General features: G+C 51.0%; 1 protein-coding gene across 1 annotated transcript in view; it reads left to right on the forward strand.

The window, feature by feature from the left end:
• LOC122547709 (uncharacterized) overlaps nt 1-22,023 on the forward strand; it is a 609,753-nt gene that overhangs the window by 411,350 nt on the left and 176,380 nt on the right. Inside the window, exons 65-70 of the mRNA XM_087989511.1 lie at nt 5,371-5,547; nt 7,958-8,113; nt 14,294-14,449; nt 14,596-14,766; nt 15,949-16,082; nt 21,652-21,856. Of these exons, the coding sequence (XP_087845637.1) occupies nt 5,371-5,547; nt 7,958-8,113; nt 14,294-14,449; nt 14,596-14,766; nt 15,949-16,082; nt 21,652-21,856 (999 nt within the window). The remainder of the gene's footprint in view (nt 1-5,370; nt 5,548-7,957; nt 8,114-14,293; nt 14,450-14,595; nt 14,767-15,948; nt 16,083-21,651; nt 21,857-22,023) is intronic.

Raw genomic sequence — 22,023 nt, forward strand, 5'->3', positions numbered from 1 at the left:
GTACAGGGTGAGGGAGTGAGGGTGTAATACAGGGAGAGGGAGTCGGGGTGTAGTACAGGGTGAGGGAGTCGGGGTGTAGTACAGAATGAGGGAGTCGGGGTGTAGTACAGGGTGAGGGAGTCGGGGTGTAGTACAGGGTGAGGGAGTGAGGGTGTAATACAGGGAGAGGGAGTCGGGGTGTAGTACAGAGTGAGGGAGTCGGGGTGTAGTACAGAATGAGGGAGTCGGGGTGTAGTACAGGGTGAGGGAGTCGGGGTGTAGTACACGGTGAGGGAGTGAGGGTGTAATACAGGGAGAGGGAGTCGGGGTGTAGTACAGGGTGAGGGAGTCGGTGTGTAATACAGGGTGAGGGAGTCGGGGTGTAGTACAGGGTGAGGGAGTGAGGGTGTAATACAGGGAGAGGGAGTCGGGGTGTAGTACAGGGTGAGGGAGTCGGTGTGTAATACAGGGTGAGGGAGTCGGGGTGTAGTACAGGGTGAGGGAGTCGGGGTGTAGTACAGGGTGAGGGAGTTGGGTGTAGTACAGGGTGAGGGAGTGAGGGTGTAGTACACGGTGAGCGAGTCGGGGTGTAGTACAGGGTGAGGGAGTCGGGGTGTAGTACAGGGTGAGGGAGTCGGGGTGTAGTACAGGGTGAGGGAGTCGGGGTGTAGTACAGGGTGAGGGAGTCGGGGTGTAGTACAGGGTGAGGGAGTCGGGGTGTAGTACAGGGTGAGGGCGTCGGGGTGTAGTACAGGGTGAGGGCGTCGGGGTGTAGTACACGGTGAGGGGGTCGGGGTGTAGTACATGGTGAGGGAGTCGGGGTGTAGTACAGGGTGTGGGAGTCGGGGTGTAGTACAGGGTGAGGGAGTCGGGGTGTAGTACAGGGTGAGGGAGTCGGGGTGTAGTACAGGGTGAGGGAGTCGGGGTGTAGTACAGAGTGAGGGAGTCGGGGTGTAATACAGGGTGTGGGAGTCGGGGTGTAGTACAGGGTGAGGGGGTCGGGGTGTAGTACAGGGTGAGGGAGTGGGGGTGTAGTACAGGGTGAGGGAGTCGCGGTGTAGTACAGGGTGAGGGAGTCGGGGTGTAGTACAGGGTGAGGGAGTCGGGGTGTAGTACAGGGTGAGGGAGTCGGGGTGTAATACAGGGTGAGGGAGTCGGGGTGTAGTACAGGGTGAGGGAGTCGGGGTGTAGTACAGGGTGAGGGAGTGGGGGTGTAGTACAGGGTGAGGGAGTCGCGGTGTAGTACAGGGTGAGGGAGTCGGGGTGTAGTACAGGGTGAGGGAGTCGGGGTGTAGTACAGAGTGAGGGAGTCGGGGTGTAGTACAGGGTGAGGGAGTCGGGGTGTAGTACAGGGTGAGGGGGTCGGGGTGTAGTACAGGCTGAGGGAGTCGGGGTGTAATACTGGGTGAGCGAGTCGGGGTGTAGTACAGTGTGAGGGAGTCGGGGTGTAGTACAGGGTGAGGGAGTCGGGGTGTAGTACAGGGTGTGGGAGTCGGGGTGTAGTACACGGTGAGGGGGTCGGGGTGTAGTACAGGGTGAGGGAGTCGGGGTGTAGTACAGGGTGAGGGCGTCGGGGTGTAGTACAGGGTGAGGGAGTCGGGGTGTAGTACAGGGTGAGGGAGTCGGGGTGTAGTACAGGGTGAGGGAGTCGGGGTGTAATACAGGGTGTGGGAGTCGGGGTGTAGTACACGGTGAGGGGGTCGGGGTGTAGTACAGGGTGAGGGAGTCGGGGTGTAGTACAGGGTGAGGGAGTTGGGTGTAGTACAGGGTGAGGGAGTTGGGTGTAGTACAGGGTGAGGGAGTCGGGGTGTAGTACAGGGTGAGGGAGTCGGGGTGTAGTACACGGTGAGGGGGTCGGGGTGTAGTACAGGGTGAGGGAGTCGGGGTGTAGTACAGGGTGAGGGAGTCGGGGTGTAGTACAGGGTGAGGGAGTGGGGGTGTAGTACAGGGTGAGGGAGTCGCGGTGTAGTACAGGGTGAGGGAGTCGGGGTGTAATACTGGGTGAGCGAGTCGGGGTATAGTACAGTGTGAGGGAGTCGGGGTGTAGTACAGGGTGAGGGAGTCGGGGTGTAGTACAGGGTGTGGGAGTCGGGGTGTAGTACACGGTGAGGGGGTCGGGGTGTAGTACAGGGTGAGGGAGTCGGGGTGTAGTACACGGTGAGGGAGTCGGGGTGTAGTACAGGGTGAGGGAGTCGGGGTGTAGTACAGGGTGAGGGAGTCGGGGTGTAGTACAGGGTGAGGGAGTCGGGGTGTAGTACAGGGTGAGGGAGTGGGGGTGTAGTACAGGGTGAGGGAGTCGCGGTGTAGTACAGGGTGAGGGAGTCGGGGTGTAGTACAGGGTGAGGGAGTCGGGGTGTAGTACAGGGTGAGGGAGTCGGGGTGTAGTACAGGGTGAGGGAGTCGGGGTGTAGTACAGGGTGAGGGAGTCGGGGTGTAGTACAGGGTGAGGGAGTCGGGGTGTAGTACACGGTGAGGGAGTCGGGGTGTAGTACAGGGTGAGGGAGTCGGGGTGTAGTACAGGGTGAGGGAGTCGGGGTGTAGTACAGGGTGAGGGAGTCGGGGTGTAGTACAGGGTGAGGGAGTGAGGGTGTAGTACAGGGTGAGGGAGTCGGGGTGTAGTACAGGGTGAGGGAGTCGGAGTGTAGTACAGGGTGAGGGGGTCGGGGTGTAGTACAGGGTGAGGGAGTCGGGGTGTAGTACAGGGTGAGGGGGTCGGGGTGTCGTACAGGGTGAGGGAGTCGGGGTGTAGTACAGGGTGAGGGAGTCGGGGTGTAGTACAGGGTGAGGGAGTCGGGGTGTAGTACAGGGTGAGGGAGTCGGGGTGTAGTACAGGGTGAGGGAGTCGGGGTGTAGTACAGGGTGAGGGAGTCGGGGTGTAGTACAGAGTGAGGGAGTCGGGGTGTAGTACAGGGTGAGGGAGTCGGGGTGTAGTGCAGGGTGAGGGAGTCGGGGTGTAGTACAGGGTGAGGGAGTCGGGGTGTAGTACAGGGTGAGGGAGTCGGGGTGTAGTACAGGGTGAGGGAGCCGGGGTGTAGTACAGGGTGAGGGAGTCGGGGTGTAGTACACGGTGAGGGAGTCGGGGTGTAGTACACGGTGAGGGAGTCGGGGTGTAGTACAGGGTGAGGGAGTCGGGGTGTAGTACAGGGTGAGGGAGTCGGGGTGTAGTACAGGGTGAGGGAGTCGGGGTGTAGTACAGGGTGAGGGAGTCGGGGTGTAGTACAGGGTGAGGGAGTCGGGGTGTAGTACAGGGTGAGGGAGTCGGGGTGTAATACAGGGTGAGGGAGTCGGGGTGTAATACAGGGTGAGGGAGTCGGGGTGTAGTACACGGTGAGCGAGTCGGGGTGTAGTACAGGGTGAGGGAGTCGGGGTGTAGTACAGGGTGAGGGAGTCGGGGTGTAGTACAGGGTGAGGGAGTCGGGGTGTAGTACAGGGTGAGGGAGTCGGGGTGTAGTACACGGTGAGGGAGTGAGGGTGTAGTACAGGGTGAGGGAGTCGGGGTGTAGTACAGGGTGAGGGAGTCGGGGTGTAGTACAGGGTGAGGGAGTCGGGGTGTAGTACACGGTGAGGGAGTGAGGGTGTAGTACAGGGTGAGGGAGTCGGGGTGTAATACTGGGTGAGGGAGTCGGGGTGTAGTACAGGGTGAGGGAGTCGGGGTGTAATACAGGGTGAGGGAGTCGGGGTGTAGTACAGGGTGAGGGAGTCGGGGTGTAGTACAGGGTGAGGGAGTCGGGGTGTAGTACAGGGTGAGGGAGTCGGGGTGTAGTACAGGGTGAGGGAGTCGGGGTGTAGTACAGGGTGAGGGAGTGGGGGTGTAGTTCAGGGTGAGGGAGTCGGGGTGTAGTACAGGGTGAGGGAGTCGGGGTGTAGTACAGGGTGAGGGAGTGAGGGTGTAGTACAGGGTGAGGGAGTCGGGGTGTAGTACAGGGTGAGGGAGTCGGGGTGTAGTACAGGGTGAGGGAGTCGGGGTGTAGTACAGGGTGAGGGAGTGAGGGTGTAGTACAGGGTGAGGGAGTGAGGGTGTAGTACAGGGTGAGGGAGTGGGGGTGTAGTACAGGGTGAGGGAGTCGGGGTGTAGTACAGGGTGAGGGAGTGAGGGTGTAGTACAGGGTGAGGGAGTGGGGGTGTAGTACAGGGTGAGGGAGTGAGGGTGTAGTACAGGGTGAGGGAGTGAGGGTGTAGTACAGGGTGAGGGAGTCGGGGTGTAGTACAGGGTGAGGGAGTCGGGGTGTAGTACAGGGTGAGGGAGTGAGGGTGTAGTACAGGGTGAGGGAGTGGGGGTCTAGTACAGGGTGAGGGAGTGAGGGTGTAGTACAGGGTGAGGGAGTGGGGGTGTAGTACAGGGTGAGGGAGTCGGGGTGTAGTACAGGGTGAGGGAGTCGGGGTGTAGTACAGGGTGAGGGAGTCGGGGTGTAGTACAGGGTGAGGGAGTCGGGGTGTAGTTCAGGGTGAGGGAGTCGGGGTGTAGTTCAGGGTGAGGGAGTCGGGGTGTAGTTCAGGGTGAGGGAGTCGGGGTGTAGTTCAGGGTGAGGGAGTGGGGGTGCACTGAGGGGCCAGCTGTGCTTCAACAACATTAATGATGGAATCTCCGACATGGCCATGCAGCGCCCACACTCCCGTGCAGGGGATTTGCCGAGGGAGGCAGACCCAGTGAGTGAGAGATATGAACAGACCTCTAGAGAGGGCTGGGTCTATGGCTGACTGGCTTGTCCCTTGTTAGGAGTGAGGATACTGGGAGAGTAGGCAACCCAAACAATGTGGGCTTTTCGTTAATTTTTTTGCCTACTCCCAGATCTTGGGTATCCGTGGATGGGCCAGTATTTATTGCCCGTCCCTAGTTGCCCCTTGGGAAGGTGGGGGTGAGGTGCAATCCATCTGCTGTAGGTAGACCCATGTTGCCCTTTGGGAGGGAGGGGTTGCCAGGATTCTGACCCAGTGAGAGGTTGGGGTGGGGAACAGGGTGGTTGGGAGGTAGGAGCAGGGCAGGTGAATGGGTGGGGTTTGGGGTGACAGGGAGGCAGACGGTGGGAGATGGGGACGGTGGTGGGGGGGGGGGGGGCTTCTGCCAGAGAGTGATGAACCTATGGAATTCATTGCTACAGAAGTCTGGAGACCAGATCATGGAGCATGTTTAAGACTGAGATAGATAGGTTCTTGAGTATCCAGGGGATCTAGGGTTATGGGGAGAAAATGGGAGAATGAGGTTGAGAAACCTATCAGCCATGTTTGAATGGCAGAGCAATCCCGATGGGCTGAATGGCCTAATTTCTGCTTCTGTGTCTTATGGAGGTCGGGGTGACAGTGAGGTTGTTGACACTGGGATGGGCAAGTTCTGATGGTTAGTCAGGATCAGGGCGTTCTCTGTGCACTGATTATCTCTTCTCCCCTCTGTAGGGTTACCAGCTGGAGGTGAACTGCCGGCAGCTGATGGTGGATTTTGTGAATCAGTCGGTGCTTCAGATGAGCAGTCAGGACGTGGAGGGTGATCGTTACGAGAGGACAGAGTTTGCGGAGAGTCTGGGCGCTCTGAATTTTCAGTGGCAGAAACTGACCCAAGTTCTGAGCAGGAAGGTGTGTGTCTGTGTGTGTGTGTCGGTGGGTGTGTGTGTGTGTGTATGTCGATGGGTATGTGTGTCGGTGGGTGGGTGGGGGTGTGTGTCAGTGGGTGTGTGTCGGTGGGTGTGTGTCTGTGTGTCGATGGGTGTGTGTGTCTGTGTCGGTGGGTGTGTGTGTCTGTGTGTCGATGGGTATGTGTGTCTGGGTGGGTGTGTGTGTGTTGATGGGTATGTGTGTCGGTGGGTGTATGAGTGTGTGTCGGTGGGTGTGTGTCTGTGTGTCTCAGACCTGGTTAAGCAGAGAGTGTGGGAATTGCAGTGTGTTCTGAGATTAACCAGGGTAGACCCCTTCAAAACATTTCAAGAAAGTAAGTCGGACCATAACTTTGCTAATTGTTTTAATCAGGTGTAACGCAGGTATTCCGGGAGTGATGCAGCTGGCCCAACCGTTCAGTTTTAAATAAAATGGAATTTATTTTCACATGAACAAAAGACAGCAGAATATAGAATAACATAACCTTTCTGAAGACACAGCTTAACCAAGAGCTAATCCAAATCCCTGCAACATCCCAGAATCACCCTCTTGGCAACAAGGTAAAACCAAACCCAGGTTCTTCCTGGAGAGATTGCAGACAGAGAGTGAGGATCAGTGTGGAGCTGGTTCTATGGGTCCAGCAGCGCCTCTGGGTTCCCAGCTACGATCTGACCATAGCTGCAAAACAGCCTGACTGCTAAAACCAAACCAGACCCTGAACTAGGAGAACTGGTCACTCCCCTATCATTGTTTTGTTTTTAAAACTTAAAAGCTTCTTCAAGACAATAAGCCCAGACATATCGGATCACCTGCCTTTATGACCCCGCTTGATAAAAAAGGCCAAGGACAACATAACCTTGTCAGTCTTATGTCTGTGGTCAGCAAAGTTTTGAAAAGAATTATGACTATTTGGAAAAGCATAGCGTGATTAAAGGCAGTCAGCATGGCTTTGTGAGGGGCAGGTCATGCCTCACAAATCTTATTGAGTTCTTTGAGGAGGTAATGAGACAGGTCGATGAAGGTCGAGCAGTGGACTCGGTGTTTATGGACTTCAGCAAGACATTTGATAAGGTTCCCTACGGTGAGGTTATTCATAATGTCAGGAAGTATGGAATACAGGGAGATTTGGCTGTCTAGATTCAGAATTGGCTGACTGATAGAAGGCAGAGAGTGGTTGTAGATGGAAAGTATTCTGCCTGGAGGTCAGTGTTGAGTGGGGTCCTGCAGGGCTCTGTTCTTGGGCCTCTGCTCTTTGTAGTTTTTATAAATGACTTGGATGAGGAGGTTGAGGGGTGGGTTAGTAAATTTGCAGATGACACTAAGGTTGGAGGTGCCGTTGATAGTATCGAGGGCTACTGCAGGCTGCTGCACGACATAGACAGGATGCAGAGCTGGGCTGAGAAATGGCAGGTGGAGTTCAACCTGGATAAATGTGAGGTGTTGCATTTTGGAAGGTTGAACTTGAATGCTGAATATAGGATTAAAGACAGGATTCTTGGCAGTGTGGAGGAACAGAGGGATCTGGGTGTGCGAGTACATAGATCCCTCAAAGTTGCCACCCAAGTGGATAGGATTGTTAAGAAAGCACATGGTGTTTTGGCTTTCATTAACAGGGGGATTGAGTTTAAGAGCCGCGAGGTTTTGCTGCAGCTCTACAAGACCCTGGTAAGACCACACTTGGAATATTGTGTCCAGTTCTGGTCACCCTACTACAGGAAAGGTTTTGGAAAGGGTGCAAAGAAGGTTTACCAGGATGCTGCCTGGACTGCAGGGCTTGCCTTATGAAGAGAGGTTGAATAAGCTCAGACTTTTCTCTCTGGAGAGGAGGAAGAGAGGAGATCTGATCGAGGTGTACAAAATAATGAGAGGAATAGATAGAGTCAATAGCCAGAGACTTTTCCCCAGGGCAGGATTGACTGGTACGAGAAGTCATAGTTTGAAGATATTAGGAGGAAGGTATAAAGGAGACATCAGAGGTAGGTTCTTTACACTGAGAGTTGTGAATGCATGGAATGCGTTGCCAGCAGTGGTGGTGGAAGTGAAGTCATTGGGGTCATTTAAGTGACTGCTGGACATGCACATGGACAGCAGTGAGTTGAGGGGTGTGTGGGTTAAGTTACTATATTTTACATTAGGACTAAAGCTTGGCACAACATCGTGGGCCGAAGGGCCTGTTCTGTGCTGTACTTTTCTATAACCTTGTGAAAGGAACGGTCTTGTCACAGTTCAAACTGGAATCGCCCGAACTCCCAAACATCAGCCTGAAGCAATCAGTGAAGCTTCCTCATCGGTCTGGTTAGACCGTGTCATTCATGTCGGGGTGCTGGGCAGAGTGATGGGTTTCTGTTGTATGACCTTGTGTCTGATTTGTATCCTCCCGATTCTGCTGCAGATCCTGCTGTTGGAGACACAGCTGGAATCGTGGACAGAATGCGACCGCAATGTGATGTCCCTGAGTAGTTGGCTCGATGTGCAACGGGACCGTCTCAGGAAGGATCGGGAAGCCTGCAGCCAGACAGCAATAGGAAAGGCACTGACTGACTGCCAGGTAACGGAGATTCCGACTCCAACCAGAGCACTCTGATCAGTCACCCTCTCAGGTGTTCCTTTCAACTTCAGCTGCAAATACGTTCGTTAGGCTTGTCCTCTGTCACCTCCTCACTGTTTCACTATATTCAAATGAATACATTAACCTAGTCCCAACAACTAACCATGAGGGTGTCTTGTTCATTTGGAATCTAATCAAGGAGGTCCATGGGGTTTATATACAGAATATCAGATATCCTGGGAGGGAGTGACAGGCTGGAATCTAATCGAGGGGTTCGGGGTGGTTTATATACAGAATAACAGACACCCGGGAGTGAGTTACAGACTGGAATCTAATCGAGGGGTTTGGGGTGGTTTATATACAGAATAACAGACACCCGGGAGGGAGTTACAGACTGGAATCTAATCGAGGGGTTCAGGGTAGTTTATATACAGAATAACAGACACCCGGGAGGGAGTTACAGACTGGAATCTAATCGAGGTGTTCGGGGTGGTTTATATACAGAATAACAGATACCCGGGAGGGAGTTACAGACTGGAATCTAATCGAGGGGTTCGGGGTGGTTTATATACAGAATATCAGAAAACCCGGGAGTGAGTTACCGACTGGAATCTAATCGAGGGGTTCAGGGTGGTTTATATACAGAATAACAGATACCCCGGGAGGGGGTTACAGACTGGAATCTAATCGAGGGGTTCAGGGTGGTTTATATACAGAATAACAGATACCCGGGAGTGAGTTACAGACTGGAATCTAATCGAGGGGTTCAGGATGTTTTATATACAGAATAACAGATACACGGGAGGGAGTTACAGACTGGAATCTAATTGAGGGGTTCGGGGTGGTTTATATACAGAATAACAGATACACGGGAGGGAGTTACAGACTGGAATCTAATTGAGGGGTTCAGGATGTTTTATATACAGAATAACAGATACCCCGGGAGGGGGTTACAGACTGGAATTTAATTGAGAGGTTCGGGGTGGTTTATATACAGAATATCAAATACCCCGGGAGTGAATTACAGACTGGAATCTAATCGAGGTGTTCGGGGTGGTTTATATACAGAATAACAGACACCCGGGAGTGAGTTACAGACTGGAATCTAATCGAGGGGTTCGGGGTGGTTTATATACAGAATAACAGACACCCGGGAGAGAATTACAGACTGGAATCTAATCGAGGTGTTCGGGGTGGTTTATATACAGAATAACAGATACCCGGGAGGGAGTTACAGACTGGAATCTTATCGAGGGGTTCGGGGTGGTTTATATACAGAATAACAGACACCCGGGAGTGAGTTACAGACTGGAATCTAATCGAGGGGTTCGGGGTGGTTTATATACAGAATAACAGACACCCGGGAGAGAATTACAGACTGGAATCTAATCGAGGTGTTCGGGGTGGTTTATATACAGAATAACAGATACCCGGGAGGGAGTTACAGACTGGAATCTTATCGAGGGGTTCGGGGTGGTTTATATACAGAATAACAGACACCCGGGAGGGAGTTACAGACTGGAATCTAATCGAGGGGTTCGGGGTGGTTTATATACAGAATAACAGATACCCGGGAGGGAGTTACAGACTGGAATCTAATCGAGGGGTTCAGGGTGGTTTATATACAGAATAACAGATACCCGGGAGTGAGTTACAGACTGGTATCTAATTGAGGGGTTCGGGGTGGTTTATATACAGAATAACAGATACCCGGGAGTGAGTTACAGACTGGAATTTAATCGAGGGGTTCAGGGTGGTTTATATACAGAATAACAGATACCCGGGAGTGAGTTACAGACTGGTATCTAATTGAGGGGTTCGGGGTGGTTTATATACAGAATAACAGATACCCGGGAGTGAGTTACAGACTGGAATCTAATCAAGGGGTTCAGGGTGGTTTATATACAGAATAACAGATACCCGGGAGAGAGTTACAGACTGGAATCTAATCAAGGGGTTCGGGGTGGTTTATATACAGAATAACAGACACCCGGGAGGGAGTTACAGACTGGAATCTAATCGAGGGGTTCGGGGTGGTTTATATACAGAATAACAGACACCCGGGAGGGAGTTACAGACTGGAATCTAATCGAGGGCTTCAGGGTGGTTTATATACAGAATAACAGACACCCGGGAGGGAGTTACAGACTGGAATTTAATTGAGAGGTTCGGGGTGGTTTATATACAGAATATCAAATACCCCGGGAGTGAATTACAGACTGGAATCTAATCGAGGTGTTCGGGGTGGTTTATATACAGAATAACAGACACCCGGGAGTGAGTTACAGACTGGAATCTAATCGAGGGCTTCAGGGTGGTTTATATACAGAATAACAGACACCCGGGAGTGAGTTACAGACTGGAATCTAATCGAGGCGTTCAGGGTGGTTTATATACGGAATAACAGATACCCGGGAGTGAGTTACAGACTGGAATCTAATCGAGGGGTTCAGGGTGGTTTATATACAGAATAACAGACACCCGGGAGAGAGTTACAGACTGGAATCTAATCGAGGGGTTCGGGGTGGTTTATATACAGAATAACAGACACCCGGGAGGGAGTTACAGACTGGAATCTAATCGAGGGGTTCGGGGTGGTTTATATACAGAATAACAGACACCCGGGAGTGAGTTACAGACTGGAATCTAATCGAGGGCTTCAGGGTGGTTTATATACAGAATAACAGATACCTGGGAGGGAGTTACAGACTGGAATCTAATCGAGGGGTTCGGGGTGGTTTATGTACAGAATATCAAATACCCCGGGAGTGAATTACAGACTGGAATCTAATCGAGGCGTTCAGTGTGGTTTATATACAGAATAACAGATACCCGGGAGGGAGTTACAGACTGGAATCTAATCGAGGGGTTCGGGGTGGTTTATATACAGAATAACAGATACCCGGGAGAGAATTACAGACTGGAATTTAATCGAGGGGTTCGGGGTGGTTTATATACAGAATAACAGATACCTGGCCGTGAGTTATAGACTGGAATCTAATCGAGGGGTTTGGGGTGGTTTATATACAGAATAACAGATACCCGGGAGGGAGTTACAGACTGGAATCTAATCGAGGGATTCGGGGTGGTTTATATACAGAATAACAGATACCCCGGGAGTGAATTACAGACTGGAATCTAATCGAGGGGTTCGGGGTGGTTTATATACAGAATAACAGATACCTGGGAGTGAGTTACAGACTGGAATCTAATACAGGGGTTCGGGGTGGTTTATAGACAGAATAACAGATACCCGGGAGTGAATTACAGACTGGAATTTAATCGAGGGGTTCAGTGTGGTTTATATACAGAATAACAGATACCCGGGAGAGAGTTACAGACTGGAATCTAATCGAGGGGTTCGTGGTGGTTTATACACAGAATATCAGATACCCGGGAGGGAGTTACAGACTGGAATCTAATCGAGGGGTTCAGGATTATATACAGAATAACAGATACCCGGGAGGGAGTTACAGACTGGAATCTAATGGAGGGGTTCAGGGTGGTTTATACACAGAATAACAGATACCCGGGAGTGAGTTACAGGCTGGAATTTAATCGAGGGGTTCGGGTTGGTTTATATACAGAATAACAGATACCCGGGAGGGAGTTACAGACTGGAATCTAATCGAGGGGTTCAAGGTGGTTTATATACAGAATAACAGATACCCAGGAGGGAGTTACAGACTGGAATCTAATCGAGGGGTTCGGGGTGGTTTATATACAGAATAACAGACACCCGGGAGGGAGTTACAGACTGGAATCTAATCGAGGGCTTCAGGGTGGTTTATATACAGAATAACAGATACCCGGGAGGGAGTTACAGACTGGAATCTAATTGAGGGGTTCGGGGTGGTTTATATACAGAATATCAGAAAACCCGGGAGTGAGTTACCGACTGGAATCTAATCGAGGGGTTCGGGGTGGTTTATATACAGAATAACAGTTACCCCGGGAGGGGGTTACAGACTGGAATCTAATCGAGGGGTTCAGGGTGGTTTATATACAGAATAACAGACACCCGGGAGGGAGTTACAGACTGGAATCTAATCGAGGGGTTCAGGATGTTTTATATACAGAATAACAGATACACGGGAGGGAGTTACAGACTGGAATCTAATCGAGGGGTTCGGGGTGGTTTATATACAGAATAACAGACACCCGGGAGTGAGTTACAGACTGGAATCTAATCGAGGGGTTCAGGGTGGTTTATATACAGAATAACAGATACCCGAGAGGGAGTTACAGACTGGAATTTAATTGAGAGGTTCGGGGTGGTTTATATCCAGAATATCAAATATCCCGGGAGTGAATTACAGACTGGAATCTAATCGAGGTGTTCGGAGTGGTTTATATACAGAATAACAGACACCCGGGAGTGAGTTACAGACTGGAATCTAATCGAGGGGTTCAGGGTGGTTTATATACAGAATAACAGACACCCGGGAGTGAGTTACAGACTGGAATCTAATCGAGGGCTTCAGGGTGGTTTATATACAGAATAACAGATACCTGGGAGGGAGTTACAGACTGGAATCTAATCGAGGGGTTCGGGGTGGTTTATATACAGAATATCAAATACCCCGGGAGTGAATTACAGACTGGAATCTAATCGAGGGCTTCAGGGTGGTTTATATACAGAATAACAGATACCCGGGAGGGAGTTACAGACTGGAATCTAATCGAGGGGTTCGGGGTGGTTTATATACAGAATAACAGATACCCGGGAGAGAATTACAGACTGGAATTTAATCGAGGGGTTCGGGGTGGTTTATATACAGAATAACAGATACCTGGCCGTGAGTTACAGCCTGGAATCTAATCGAGGGGTTCGGGGTGGTTTATATACAGAATAACAGACACCCGGGAGGGAGTTACAGACTGGAATCTAATCGAGGGGTTCGGGGTGGTTTATATACAGAATAACAGATACCCGGGAGGGAGTTACAGACTGGAATCTAATCGAGGGGTTCGGGGTGGTTTATATACAGAATAACAGATACCTGGCCGTGAGTTATAGACTGGGATCTAATCGAGGGGTTCGGGGTGGTTTATATACAGAATAACAGATACCTGGCCGTGAGTTATAGACTGGGATCTAAATCGAGGGGTTCGGGGTGGTTTATATACAGAATAACAGATACCCGGGAGTGAATTACAGACTGGAATCTAATCGAGGGGTTCGGGGTGGTTTATATACAGAATAACAGATACCTGGGAGTGAGTTACAGACTGGAATCTAATACAGGGGTTCGGGGTGGTTGAAAGACAGAATAACAGATACCCGGGAGTGAGTTACAGACTGGAATTTAATCGAGGGGTTCGGGGTGGTTTATATACAGAATAACAGATACCCGGGAGAGAGTTACAGACTGGAATCTAATCGAGGGGTTCAGGGTGGTTTATATACAGAATAACAGATACCCGGGAGAGAGTTACAGACTGGAATCTAATCGAGGGGTTCGGGGTGGTTTATACACAGAATATCAGATACCCGGGAGGGAGTTACAGACTGGAATCTAATCGAGGGGTTCAGGATTATATACAGAATAACAGATACCCGGGAGGGAGTTACAGACTGGAATCTAATCGAGGGGTTCAGGGTGGTTTATACACAGAATAACAGATACCCGGGACTGAGTTACAGGCTGGAATCTAATCGAGGGGTTCGGGTTGGTTTATATACAGAATAACAGATACCCCGGGAGTGAATTACAGACTGGAATCTAATCGAGGGGTTCGGGTGGATTTATATACAGACTAACAAATACCCGGGAGTGAGTTACAAACTGGAATCTAATCGAGGGGTTCAGGGTGGTTTATACACAGAATAACAGATACCCGGGAGTGAGTTACAGACTGGAATTTAATCGAGGGGTTCGGGGTGGTTTATATACAGAATAACACTTACCCTGGGAGTGAATTACAGACTGGAATCTAATCGAGGGGTTCGGGTGGATTTATGTATAGAATAACAGATACCCGGGAGTGAGTTACAGAGTGGAATCTAATCGAGGGGTTCAGGGTGGATTTATGTATAGAATAACAGATACCCGGGAGTGAGTTACAGAGTGGAATCTAATCGAGGGGTTCAGGGTGATTTATTTACAGAATAACAGATACATACAGTATCGTGTATGTGGAAGCTGGCATTTGATGGAAATCTCACTGTGTCTCTAGGAACTCGGTAAGAGCCTGAAGGTGAAGGAGACGGAGTTGGGAATGCTGCGACAGACAGTTCCCGGGATGATAGCGAACAGTGTCCCAGAAACACCAACCAGTGTCACTCAAAGACTGGACCAAGTACGGGACTCCTGGAGCCATCTGGACACTGAGGTAGACCAGAACTGTCTTGTGTTTTGGGGGAGGATTTATTTGGGAGTCTGTGGGTGGGGCTGGGTCTGTAATAGAGCTATTGGAGCCCAGCCCCAGTAACATGGTTGGGCTTATTATAACTGATGCTGTTCATGTGTGGTCTGTAGGTGAACCAGGTTCAGTCCATTCTCACCAGCCGGCAGCAGCTGTGGGCACTGTACCAGGACTCGTATCAGCAAGTCAACGGGAACATTGTGAGGGCTCACTACTCCTTGAAGCACTGCACACCTCTCTACAGTTCACTGGAATCTGTCAAGATTCAGCTGGAGAGCTTACAGGTGCCCACTTTCTCTCAGTAGAAGTTTGGATCCACTTTTAGGAATTACTCATGAACTCTGAGTGGCCGCACTTTGAGAAGGATCGATGAGGGTTCGGAGGGGATTTACTGGAACGGTAATGGTAATGGGAATGAGTGGCTTCACATATCGTAAAGTGGAGAAGCTGTTCTCCTTGGAGAGTTAATACAAGGTGTTCAGAGTCCCGAGAGGTGTTGATTGAGTAAGGAGTAACTGTGTTTCTACACGGAGCCAAGCTGAGTATAGATAAGGTGAATAGTAGATGTCTTTTCCCTAAGGTGGGGGATTTGAAGACTAAAGGGCATATTTTTAACGTGAGAAGATAAACATTTTAAAAAAAAAGACATGAGGCAATTATTTTACACAGAGGGTGGTTTGTGTGTGGAATGAACTTACAGAGGAAGTGGTGGATGCGGGTCCAGTTACAATGTTTAGAGGACATTTGGATAAGCTCATGAATAGGAAAGGTTTGGAGGGATATGGGCCAGGAGCAGGCAGGTGGGACTAGTTTGGGATTACGTTCAGCATGGACTGGTTAGGCCGAAGGGTCTGTTCCTGTTCCTGTCCTGTATGACTCAGTGAAATCAGCAAAAGAAATGAGAGTTATTTTATCCTAAAGTTTTGAAGATTTGGCAATTGCATCTTCATGTAACAGAGCCAGAAGTCAATAAAACTTTCCAAACTGGGAATGGGAATGGGAGAAATACAAGGCAGAGCCTTGGAGTAAAGACAAGGAACTGGGACAAATTAGGTGGCTGTTTCAAAGAGGTAGTCCAGACATAAGGGAACAAAAGGCCTTCCTCTCTATTGCAAGCTTCTACTGGCCTGGAATGAAACTCTCACAGAATTCTTTTCCAACTAAATTATTTCAATGTTTGGAAAAATACATTATTTAGTGGTTGAGGCCGGGATCTCAGTCCACATTCCCTGGAACTGGGCAGCACCCTGACAGGCCACACACACACAACACACACGCCGGGCAGGAACAGCCCCTTCGAGCACGGACAGGACAAGAAAATGTAAACACGCAACTCTCTTGAGAAACTCACCTGGCCATTCCAAATACAACACAACCGGAGGCCATGTTGATCTTAGCACACCCCGCTGTGATCGTGTCTCAGACGAGCAGATGGAGGTCACATTTTCTTGTCTTGCTGTTGGCAGGCTCTGCAGGTCACACTGGAGGGTGGTGAGGAGAGCTGGAGGAAATTCCAAGAGGTTTCGCAAAGACTGAAGCAGGAATGCTGTCCTGCACTAGCACAACAACTGGAGAAGAGATGTGAGGACACCCACAGCGGGTATGAACCAGCGTCAGTGCCAACTACTGCAGCTCACCCTGTGCTTCCTTCAGAGCATGCTTTCAGCAAACCTTACTGCCCCTTAGCGACTTGACACAGACTGGCACAGTGCCACTGCCTGGGCTGGGTTAACCTTCCTCTGTCTGCACAATGACATGGGAATCCTCCACCCGGATACGTTTCAGATAGAGCAGATATCGACTTGAACACTTCCCAGTGAGAATCAGCCCCTTCAGGAGAGGGAGGGAGACCCCGTACCCCAGTGAGAGTCATAGAACATTACAGCGCAGTACAGGCCCTTCGGCCCTCGATGTTGCGCCGACCTGTCATAACAATCTGAAGCCCATCTAACCTACACTATTCCATGTACGTCCATATGCTTGTCCAATGACGACTTAAATGCACTTAAAGTTGGCGAATCTACTACCGTTACAGGCAAAGCATTCCATACTCTTACTACTCTCTGAGTAAAGAAGCTACCTCTGACATCTGTCCTATATCTATCACCCCTCAATTTAAAGCTATGCCCCCTCGTGCTCACTGTCACCATTCTTGGAAAAAAGCTCTCCCTGTCCACCCTATCTAACCCTCTGATCATCTTATATGTCTCTATTAAGTCACCTCTCAACCTTCTTCTCTCTAACGAGAACAGCCTCAAGGCCCTCAGCCTTTCCTCATAAGACCTTCCCTCTGGCAACATCCTCGTAAATCTCCTCTGCACCCTTTCCAAAGCTTCCACATCCTTCTTATAATGCGGTGACCAGAACTGTACACAATACTCCAAGTGCAGCCGCACCAGAGCTTTGTACAGCTGCAGCATAACCTCATGGTTCCAGAACTCGATCTCTCTATTAATAAAAGCTAAAACACTGTATGCCTTCTTAACAACCCTGTCAACCTGGTGGCAACTTTCAAGGATCTGTGTACCTTGACACCGAGATCTCTCTGCTCCTCTACACTACCAAGAATCTTACCATTAGCCCAGTACTTTGCATTCCGGTTACTCCGACCAAAGTGAATCACCTCACACTTGTCCGCATTAAACTCCATTTGCCACCTCTCAGCCCAGCTCTGCAGCTTATCTACGTCTCTCTGTAACCTACAACATCCTTCATCACTATCCACAACTCCACCGACCTTAGTGTCGTCTGCAAGTTTACTAACCCACCCTTCTACACACTCATCCAAGTCGTTCATAAAAATGATGAACAGCAGTGGACCCAACACCGACCCTTGCGGTATACCACTAGTAACTGAACTCCAGGATGAACATTTCCCATCAACCACCACCCTCTGTCTTCTTTCAGCAAGCTAATTACTGATCCAAACTGCTATATCTCCCACAATCCCATTCCTCCGCATTGTGTACAATAGCCTACTGTGGGGAACCTTATCGAACGCCTTGCTGAAATCCATATACACCACATCAACCACTTTACCCTCATCTACCCGTTTGGTCACCTTCTCAAAGAACTCAATAAGGTTTGTGAGGCACGACCTACCCTTCACAAAACCGTGCTGACTATCCCTAATCAAATTATTCTTTTCTAGATGATTATAAATCCTATCCCTTATAGCCTTTTCCATCACTTTACCAACAACTGAAGTAAGGCTCACTGGTCTATAATTACCAGGGTTGTCTCAACTCCCCTTCTTGAACAGGGGAACCACGTTTGCTATCCTCCAGTCTCCTGGCACTATTCCTGTAGACGATGATTTAAAGATCAATGCCAAAGGCTCGGCAATCTCCTCCCTGGCTTCCCAGAGGATCCTAGGATAAATCCCATCCGGCCCAGGGGACTTATCTATTTTCACACTCTGCAAGATTTCTAATACCTCTTCCTTGTGAACCTCAATCCCACCCCCAGTCTAGTAGCCTGTGTCTCAGTATTCTCCACGACAACATTGTCGTTTTCTCGAGTGAATACTGTTGAAAAATATTCATTAAGTACTTCCCCTATCTCCTCTGACTCCACACACAACTTCCCACTACTGTCCTTGATTGGCCCTAATCTTACTCTTGTCATTCTTTTATTCCTTAAATACCTATAGAAAGCCTTAGGGTTTACCTTGATCCTATCCGCCAACATGTCTCCTCCTGGCTCTTCTGAGCTCTCTCTTTAGGTCTTTCCTGGCTACCTTGTAACCCTCGAGCGCCCTAACTGAGCCTTCACATCTCATCCTAACATAAGCCTTCTTCTTCCTCTTGACCAGAGATTCCACTTCTTTTGTAAACCACGGCTCCCGCGCTCTACAGCTTCCTCCCTGCCTGACAGGTACATACTTATCTAGGACACACAGGAGCTTTTCCTTGAATAAGCTCCACATTTCTAATGTGCCCACCCCCTGCAGTTTCCTTCCCCCTCCTATGCTTCCTAAATCTTGCCTAATTGCATCGTAATTGCCTTTCCCCCAGCTATAACTCTTGCCCAGTGGTATACACCTATCCCTTTCTATCACTAAAGTAAACATAACAGAATTGTGATCGCTATCACCAAAGTGCTCACCTACTTCCAAGTCTAACACCTGGCCGGGCTCATTACCCAGTACCAAATCTAATGTGGCTTCGCCCCTTGTTGGCCTGTCTACATACTGTGTCAGGAAGCCCCCCTGCACACACTGGACTATTCGTACTATAGTGTACCCAGTCAATATTTGGAAAGTTGAAGTCCCCCCTGATAACTACCCTGTCTCTCTCACTCCTATCGAGAATTATCTTTGCTCTCCTTTCCCCTACATCTCTGGAATTATTCGGAGGCCTCTAGAAAACTCCCAACAGGGTGACCTCTCCTTTCCTGTTTCTAATCTCAGCCCATATACCTCAGTAGATGAGTCCCCAAACATCCTTTCTGCAACTGTAATACTGTCCTTGACCAACAGTGCCACACCTCCCCCTCTTTTACCATCTTCTCTGTTCTTACTGAAACATCTGAATCCTGGACCCTGCAACAACCATTCCTGACCCTGCTCTATCCATGTCTCTGAAACGGCCACAACATCGAAGTCCCAGGTACCAACCCATGCTGCAAGGTCTCCCACCTTATTCCGGATGCTCCTGGTGTTGAAGTAGACACACTTCAAACCACCTTCTTGCTTGCCGGTGCCATCTTGTGTCCCTGAAACTTGATTTTGGACTTCCCTACTCTCAACTGTTTCTATACTCGAACTACAATTTTCGTTCCCACCCCCCTGCTGGATTAGTTTAAACCCATCCCAATAGCCTTAGCGAATTTCCCCCCCCAGGATATTGGTATCCCTCTGGTTCAGATGAAGACCATCCTGCTTGTAGAGGTCCTACCTACCCCAGAAAGAGCCCCAATTATCCAAGAATCCAAAACCCTCTCTCCTGCACCCCTGCATCCCTGTAGCCACGTGTTCAACTCCTCTCTCTCCATAATCCTTGCCTCACTAGCACGTGGCACGGGCAACAAACCAGAGACAATAACTCTGTTCGTCATGGCTCTAAGCTTCCATCCTAGCTCCCTGAATTTCTGCCTTAAATCCCCATCGCTCTTCCTACCTGTGTCGTTGGTGCCTATGTGGACCACGACTTGGGGCTGCTCCCCCTCCCCCTCATGGATCCCAAAACCACGATCAGAGACATCACAAACCATGGCACCTGGGAGGCAACACACCAGCCGTGAGTCTCTCTCATCCCCACAGAATCTCCTGTCTGTCCCCCTAACTATGGAGTCCCCAATGTTTAATGCTTTGCTCCTCTTCCCCCTTCCCTTCTGAGCAGCACGGACAGACTCTGTGCCAGAGCCCTGTACCCCACTGCTTTCCCCTGGTAAGTTGTTCCCCCCCAACCATATCTAAAACGTATACTTATTGTTGAGGGGAATGGCCACAGGGGATCCCTGCACTGCCTGCCGGTTCCCTTTCCGTCTCCTGACGGTAACCCATCTGCCTGTTCCTTGTACCTGAGGTGTGACTACCTCCCTGTAACTCCTCTCAATAACCCCCTCTGCCTCCCGAATGACCGAAGCTCATCCAGCTCCAGTTCCCTAACACGGTGTCCGAGAAGCTGGAGTTGGGTGCACTTCCCGCAGATGAAGTCAGCAGGGACACTAGTGGTGACCCTTACCTCCCACATTCTGCAGGAGGAACATTCAACTGCCCCAACCTCCATTCCCAATATTCTAAATTCCCAAAGTGTCTGTTGAAAAAATAAGGAATAAAAAAATAAACTCGTTACCTTACCAATCTGATGCACAGAACCTTTTTTTTGGTAAGAGGAGAAGGATGGGTGGAGACACTACCCGAGTAGTGTTTCGGGTAACACAACCACACAAATAGATGATTTCCCAGAAGTCCTTCGCTCCTCCCTCGCAACTCTCAGCAAATGGAGGCCCGACTCCCGAGGTAAATCCCTTTTAATGCGGGAAAACTCACCCTTCCTGGCAGCCCTCGCTTCACCATTCCTTCTCTCCTCGCCGCTCTGGCAAATGGAGTCAGCCCACTCAGAACTGGGAGGGAGACCCCATACCCCAGTGAGGGTCAGCCCCTTCAGGAGAGGGAGGGGGACCCCGTACCCCAGTGAGGGTCAGCCCCTTCAGGAGAGGGAGGGGGACCCCGTACCCCAGTGAGGGTCAGCCCCTTCAGGAGAGGGAGGGGGACCCCGTACCCCAGTGAGGGTCAGCCCCTTCAGGAGAGGGAGGGGGACCCCGTACCCCAGTGAGAGTCAGCCCCTTCAGGAGAGGGAGGGAGACCCCGTACCCCAGTGAGGGTCAGCCCCTTCAGGAGAGGGAGGGGGACCCCGTACCCCAGTGAGAGTCAGCCCCCTCAGGAGAGGGAGGGAGACCCCGTACCCCAGTGAGGGTCAGTCCCTTCAGGAGAGGGAGGGAGACCCCGTACCCCAGTGAGGGTCAGCCCCTTCAGGAGAGGGAGGGGGACCCCGTACCCCAGTGAGGGTCAGCCCCTTCAGGAGAGGGAGGGGGACCCCGTACCCCAGTGAGGGTCAGCCCCTTCAGGAGAGGGAGGGGGACCCCGTACCCCAGTGAGGGTCAGCCCCTTCAGGAGAGGGAGGGGGACCCCGTACCCCAGTGAGGGTCAGCCCCTTCAGGAGAGGGAGGGGGACCCCGTACCCCAGTGAGAGTCAGCCCCTTCAGGAGAGGGAGGGAGACCCCGTACCCCAGTGAGGGTCAGCCCCTTCAGGAGAGGGAGGGGGACCCCGTACCCCAGTGAGAGTCAGCCCCCTCAGGAGAGGGAGGGAGACCCCGTACCCCAGTGAGGGTCAGTCCCTTCAGGAGAGGGAGGGAGACCCTGTACCCCAGTGAGAGTCAGCCCCTTCAGGAGAGGGAGGGAGACCCCGTACCCCAGTGAGGGTCAGCCCCTTCAGGAGAGGGAGGGAGACCCTGTACCCCAGTGAGAGTCAGCCCCTTCAGGAGAGGGAGGGAGACCCCGTATTCAAGTGATGGTCAGCCTCTTCAGGAGAGGGAGGGGTGTTAAGGTTGGGGAAGGGGAGGGAGGCTATAAACGATGTGCCCAACAGTGGTGAAAGCTTGTGTCTCTCTCTGTCTGACGCCTGAGATTGGGATGTATGGATGAGCTGGTTCTGTCATTTCAGGTGGATCCATGTTCAGCAGGAGATTACAGAGCAGCTTCGCTCGTGTCAGACTCTGGGCCAGCTCTGGCAGCGGTTTACTGACCATTCCCATCGTACCTCGGCCAGGCTGCGGGCGTGTGAGGAGCACTGTCACCCACTGCTGACTGAGATCACTCCGGAGGACAGTCACCTGGAGAAACTGCGATCCCGACTGACAGAGACACAGGTCGGCACCTCACTAGCACCTTCCCAAGTCAGTGGAACATTTTCTGTTATTTAGTTGTCAGCTGGAGTTCTGCAGTCTGTACGAGAGGTGTGTTTACCTGCCACCGGTATGGACGTGGCTCAGTTCCTTCACCGAACAACCCACCAAAGAGAAACTACAGACCCCCG

This window comes from Chiloscyllium plagiosum, unplaced genomic scaffold (assembly GCF_037043375.1).
Source record: "Chiloscyllium plagiosum isolate Xiang-an unplaced genomic scaffold, Cpla_swu_hap1 HiC_scaffold_8, whole genome shotgun sequence".
Classification (NCBI taxonomy): domain Eukaryota; kingdom Metazoa; phylum Chordata; class Chondrichthyes; order Orectolobiformes; family Hemiscylliidae; genus Chiloscyllium; species Chiloscyllium plagiosum.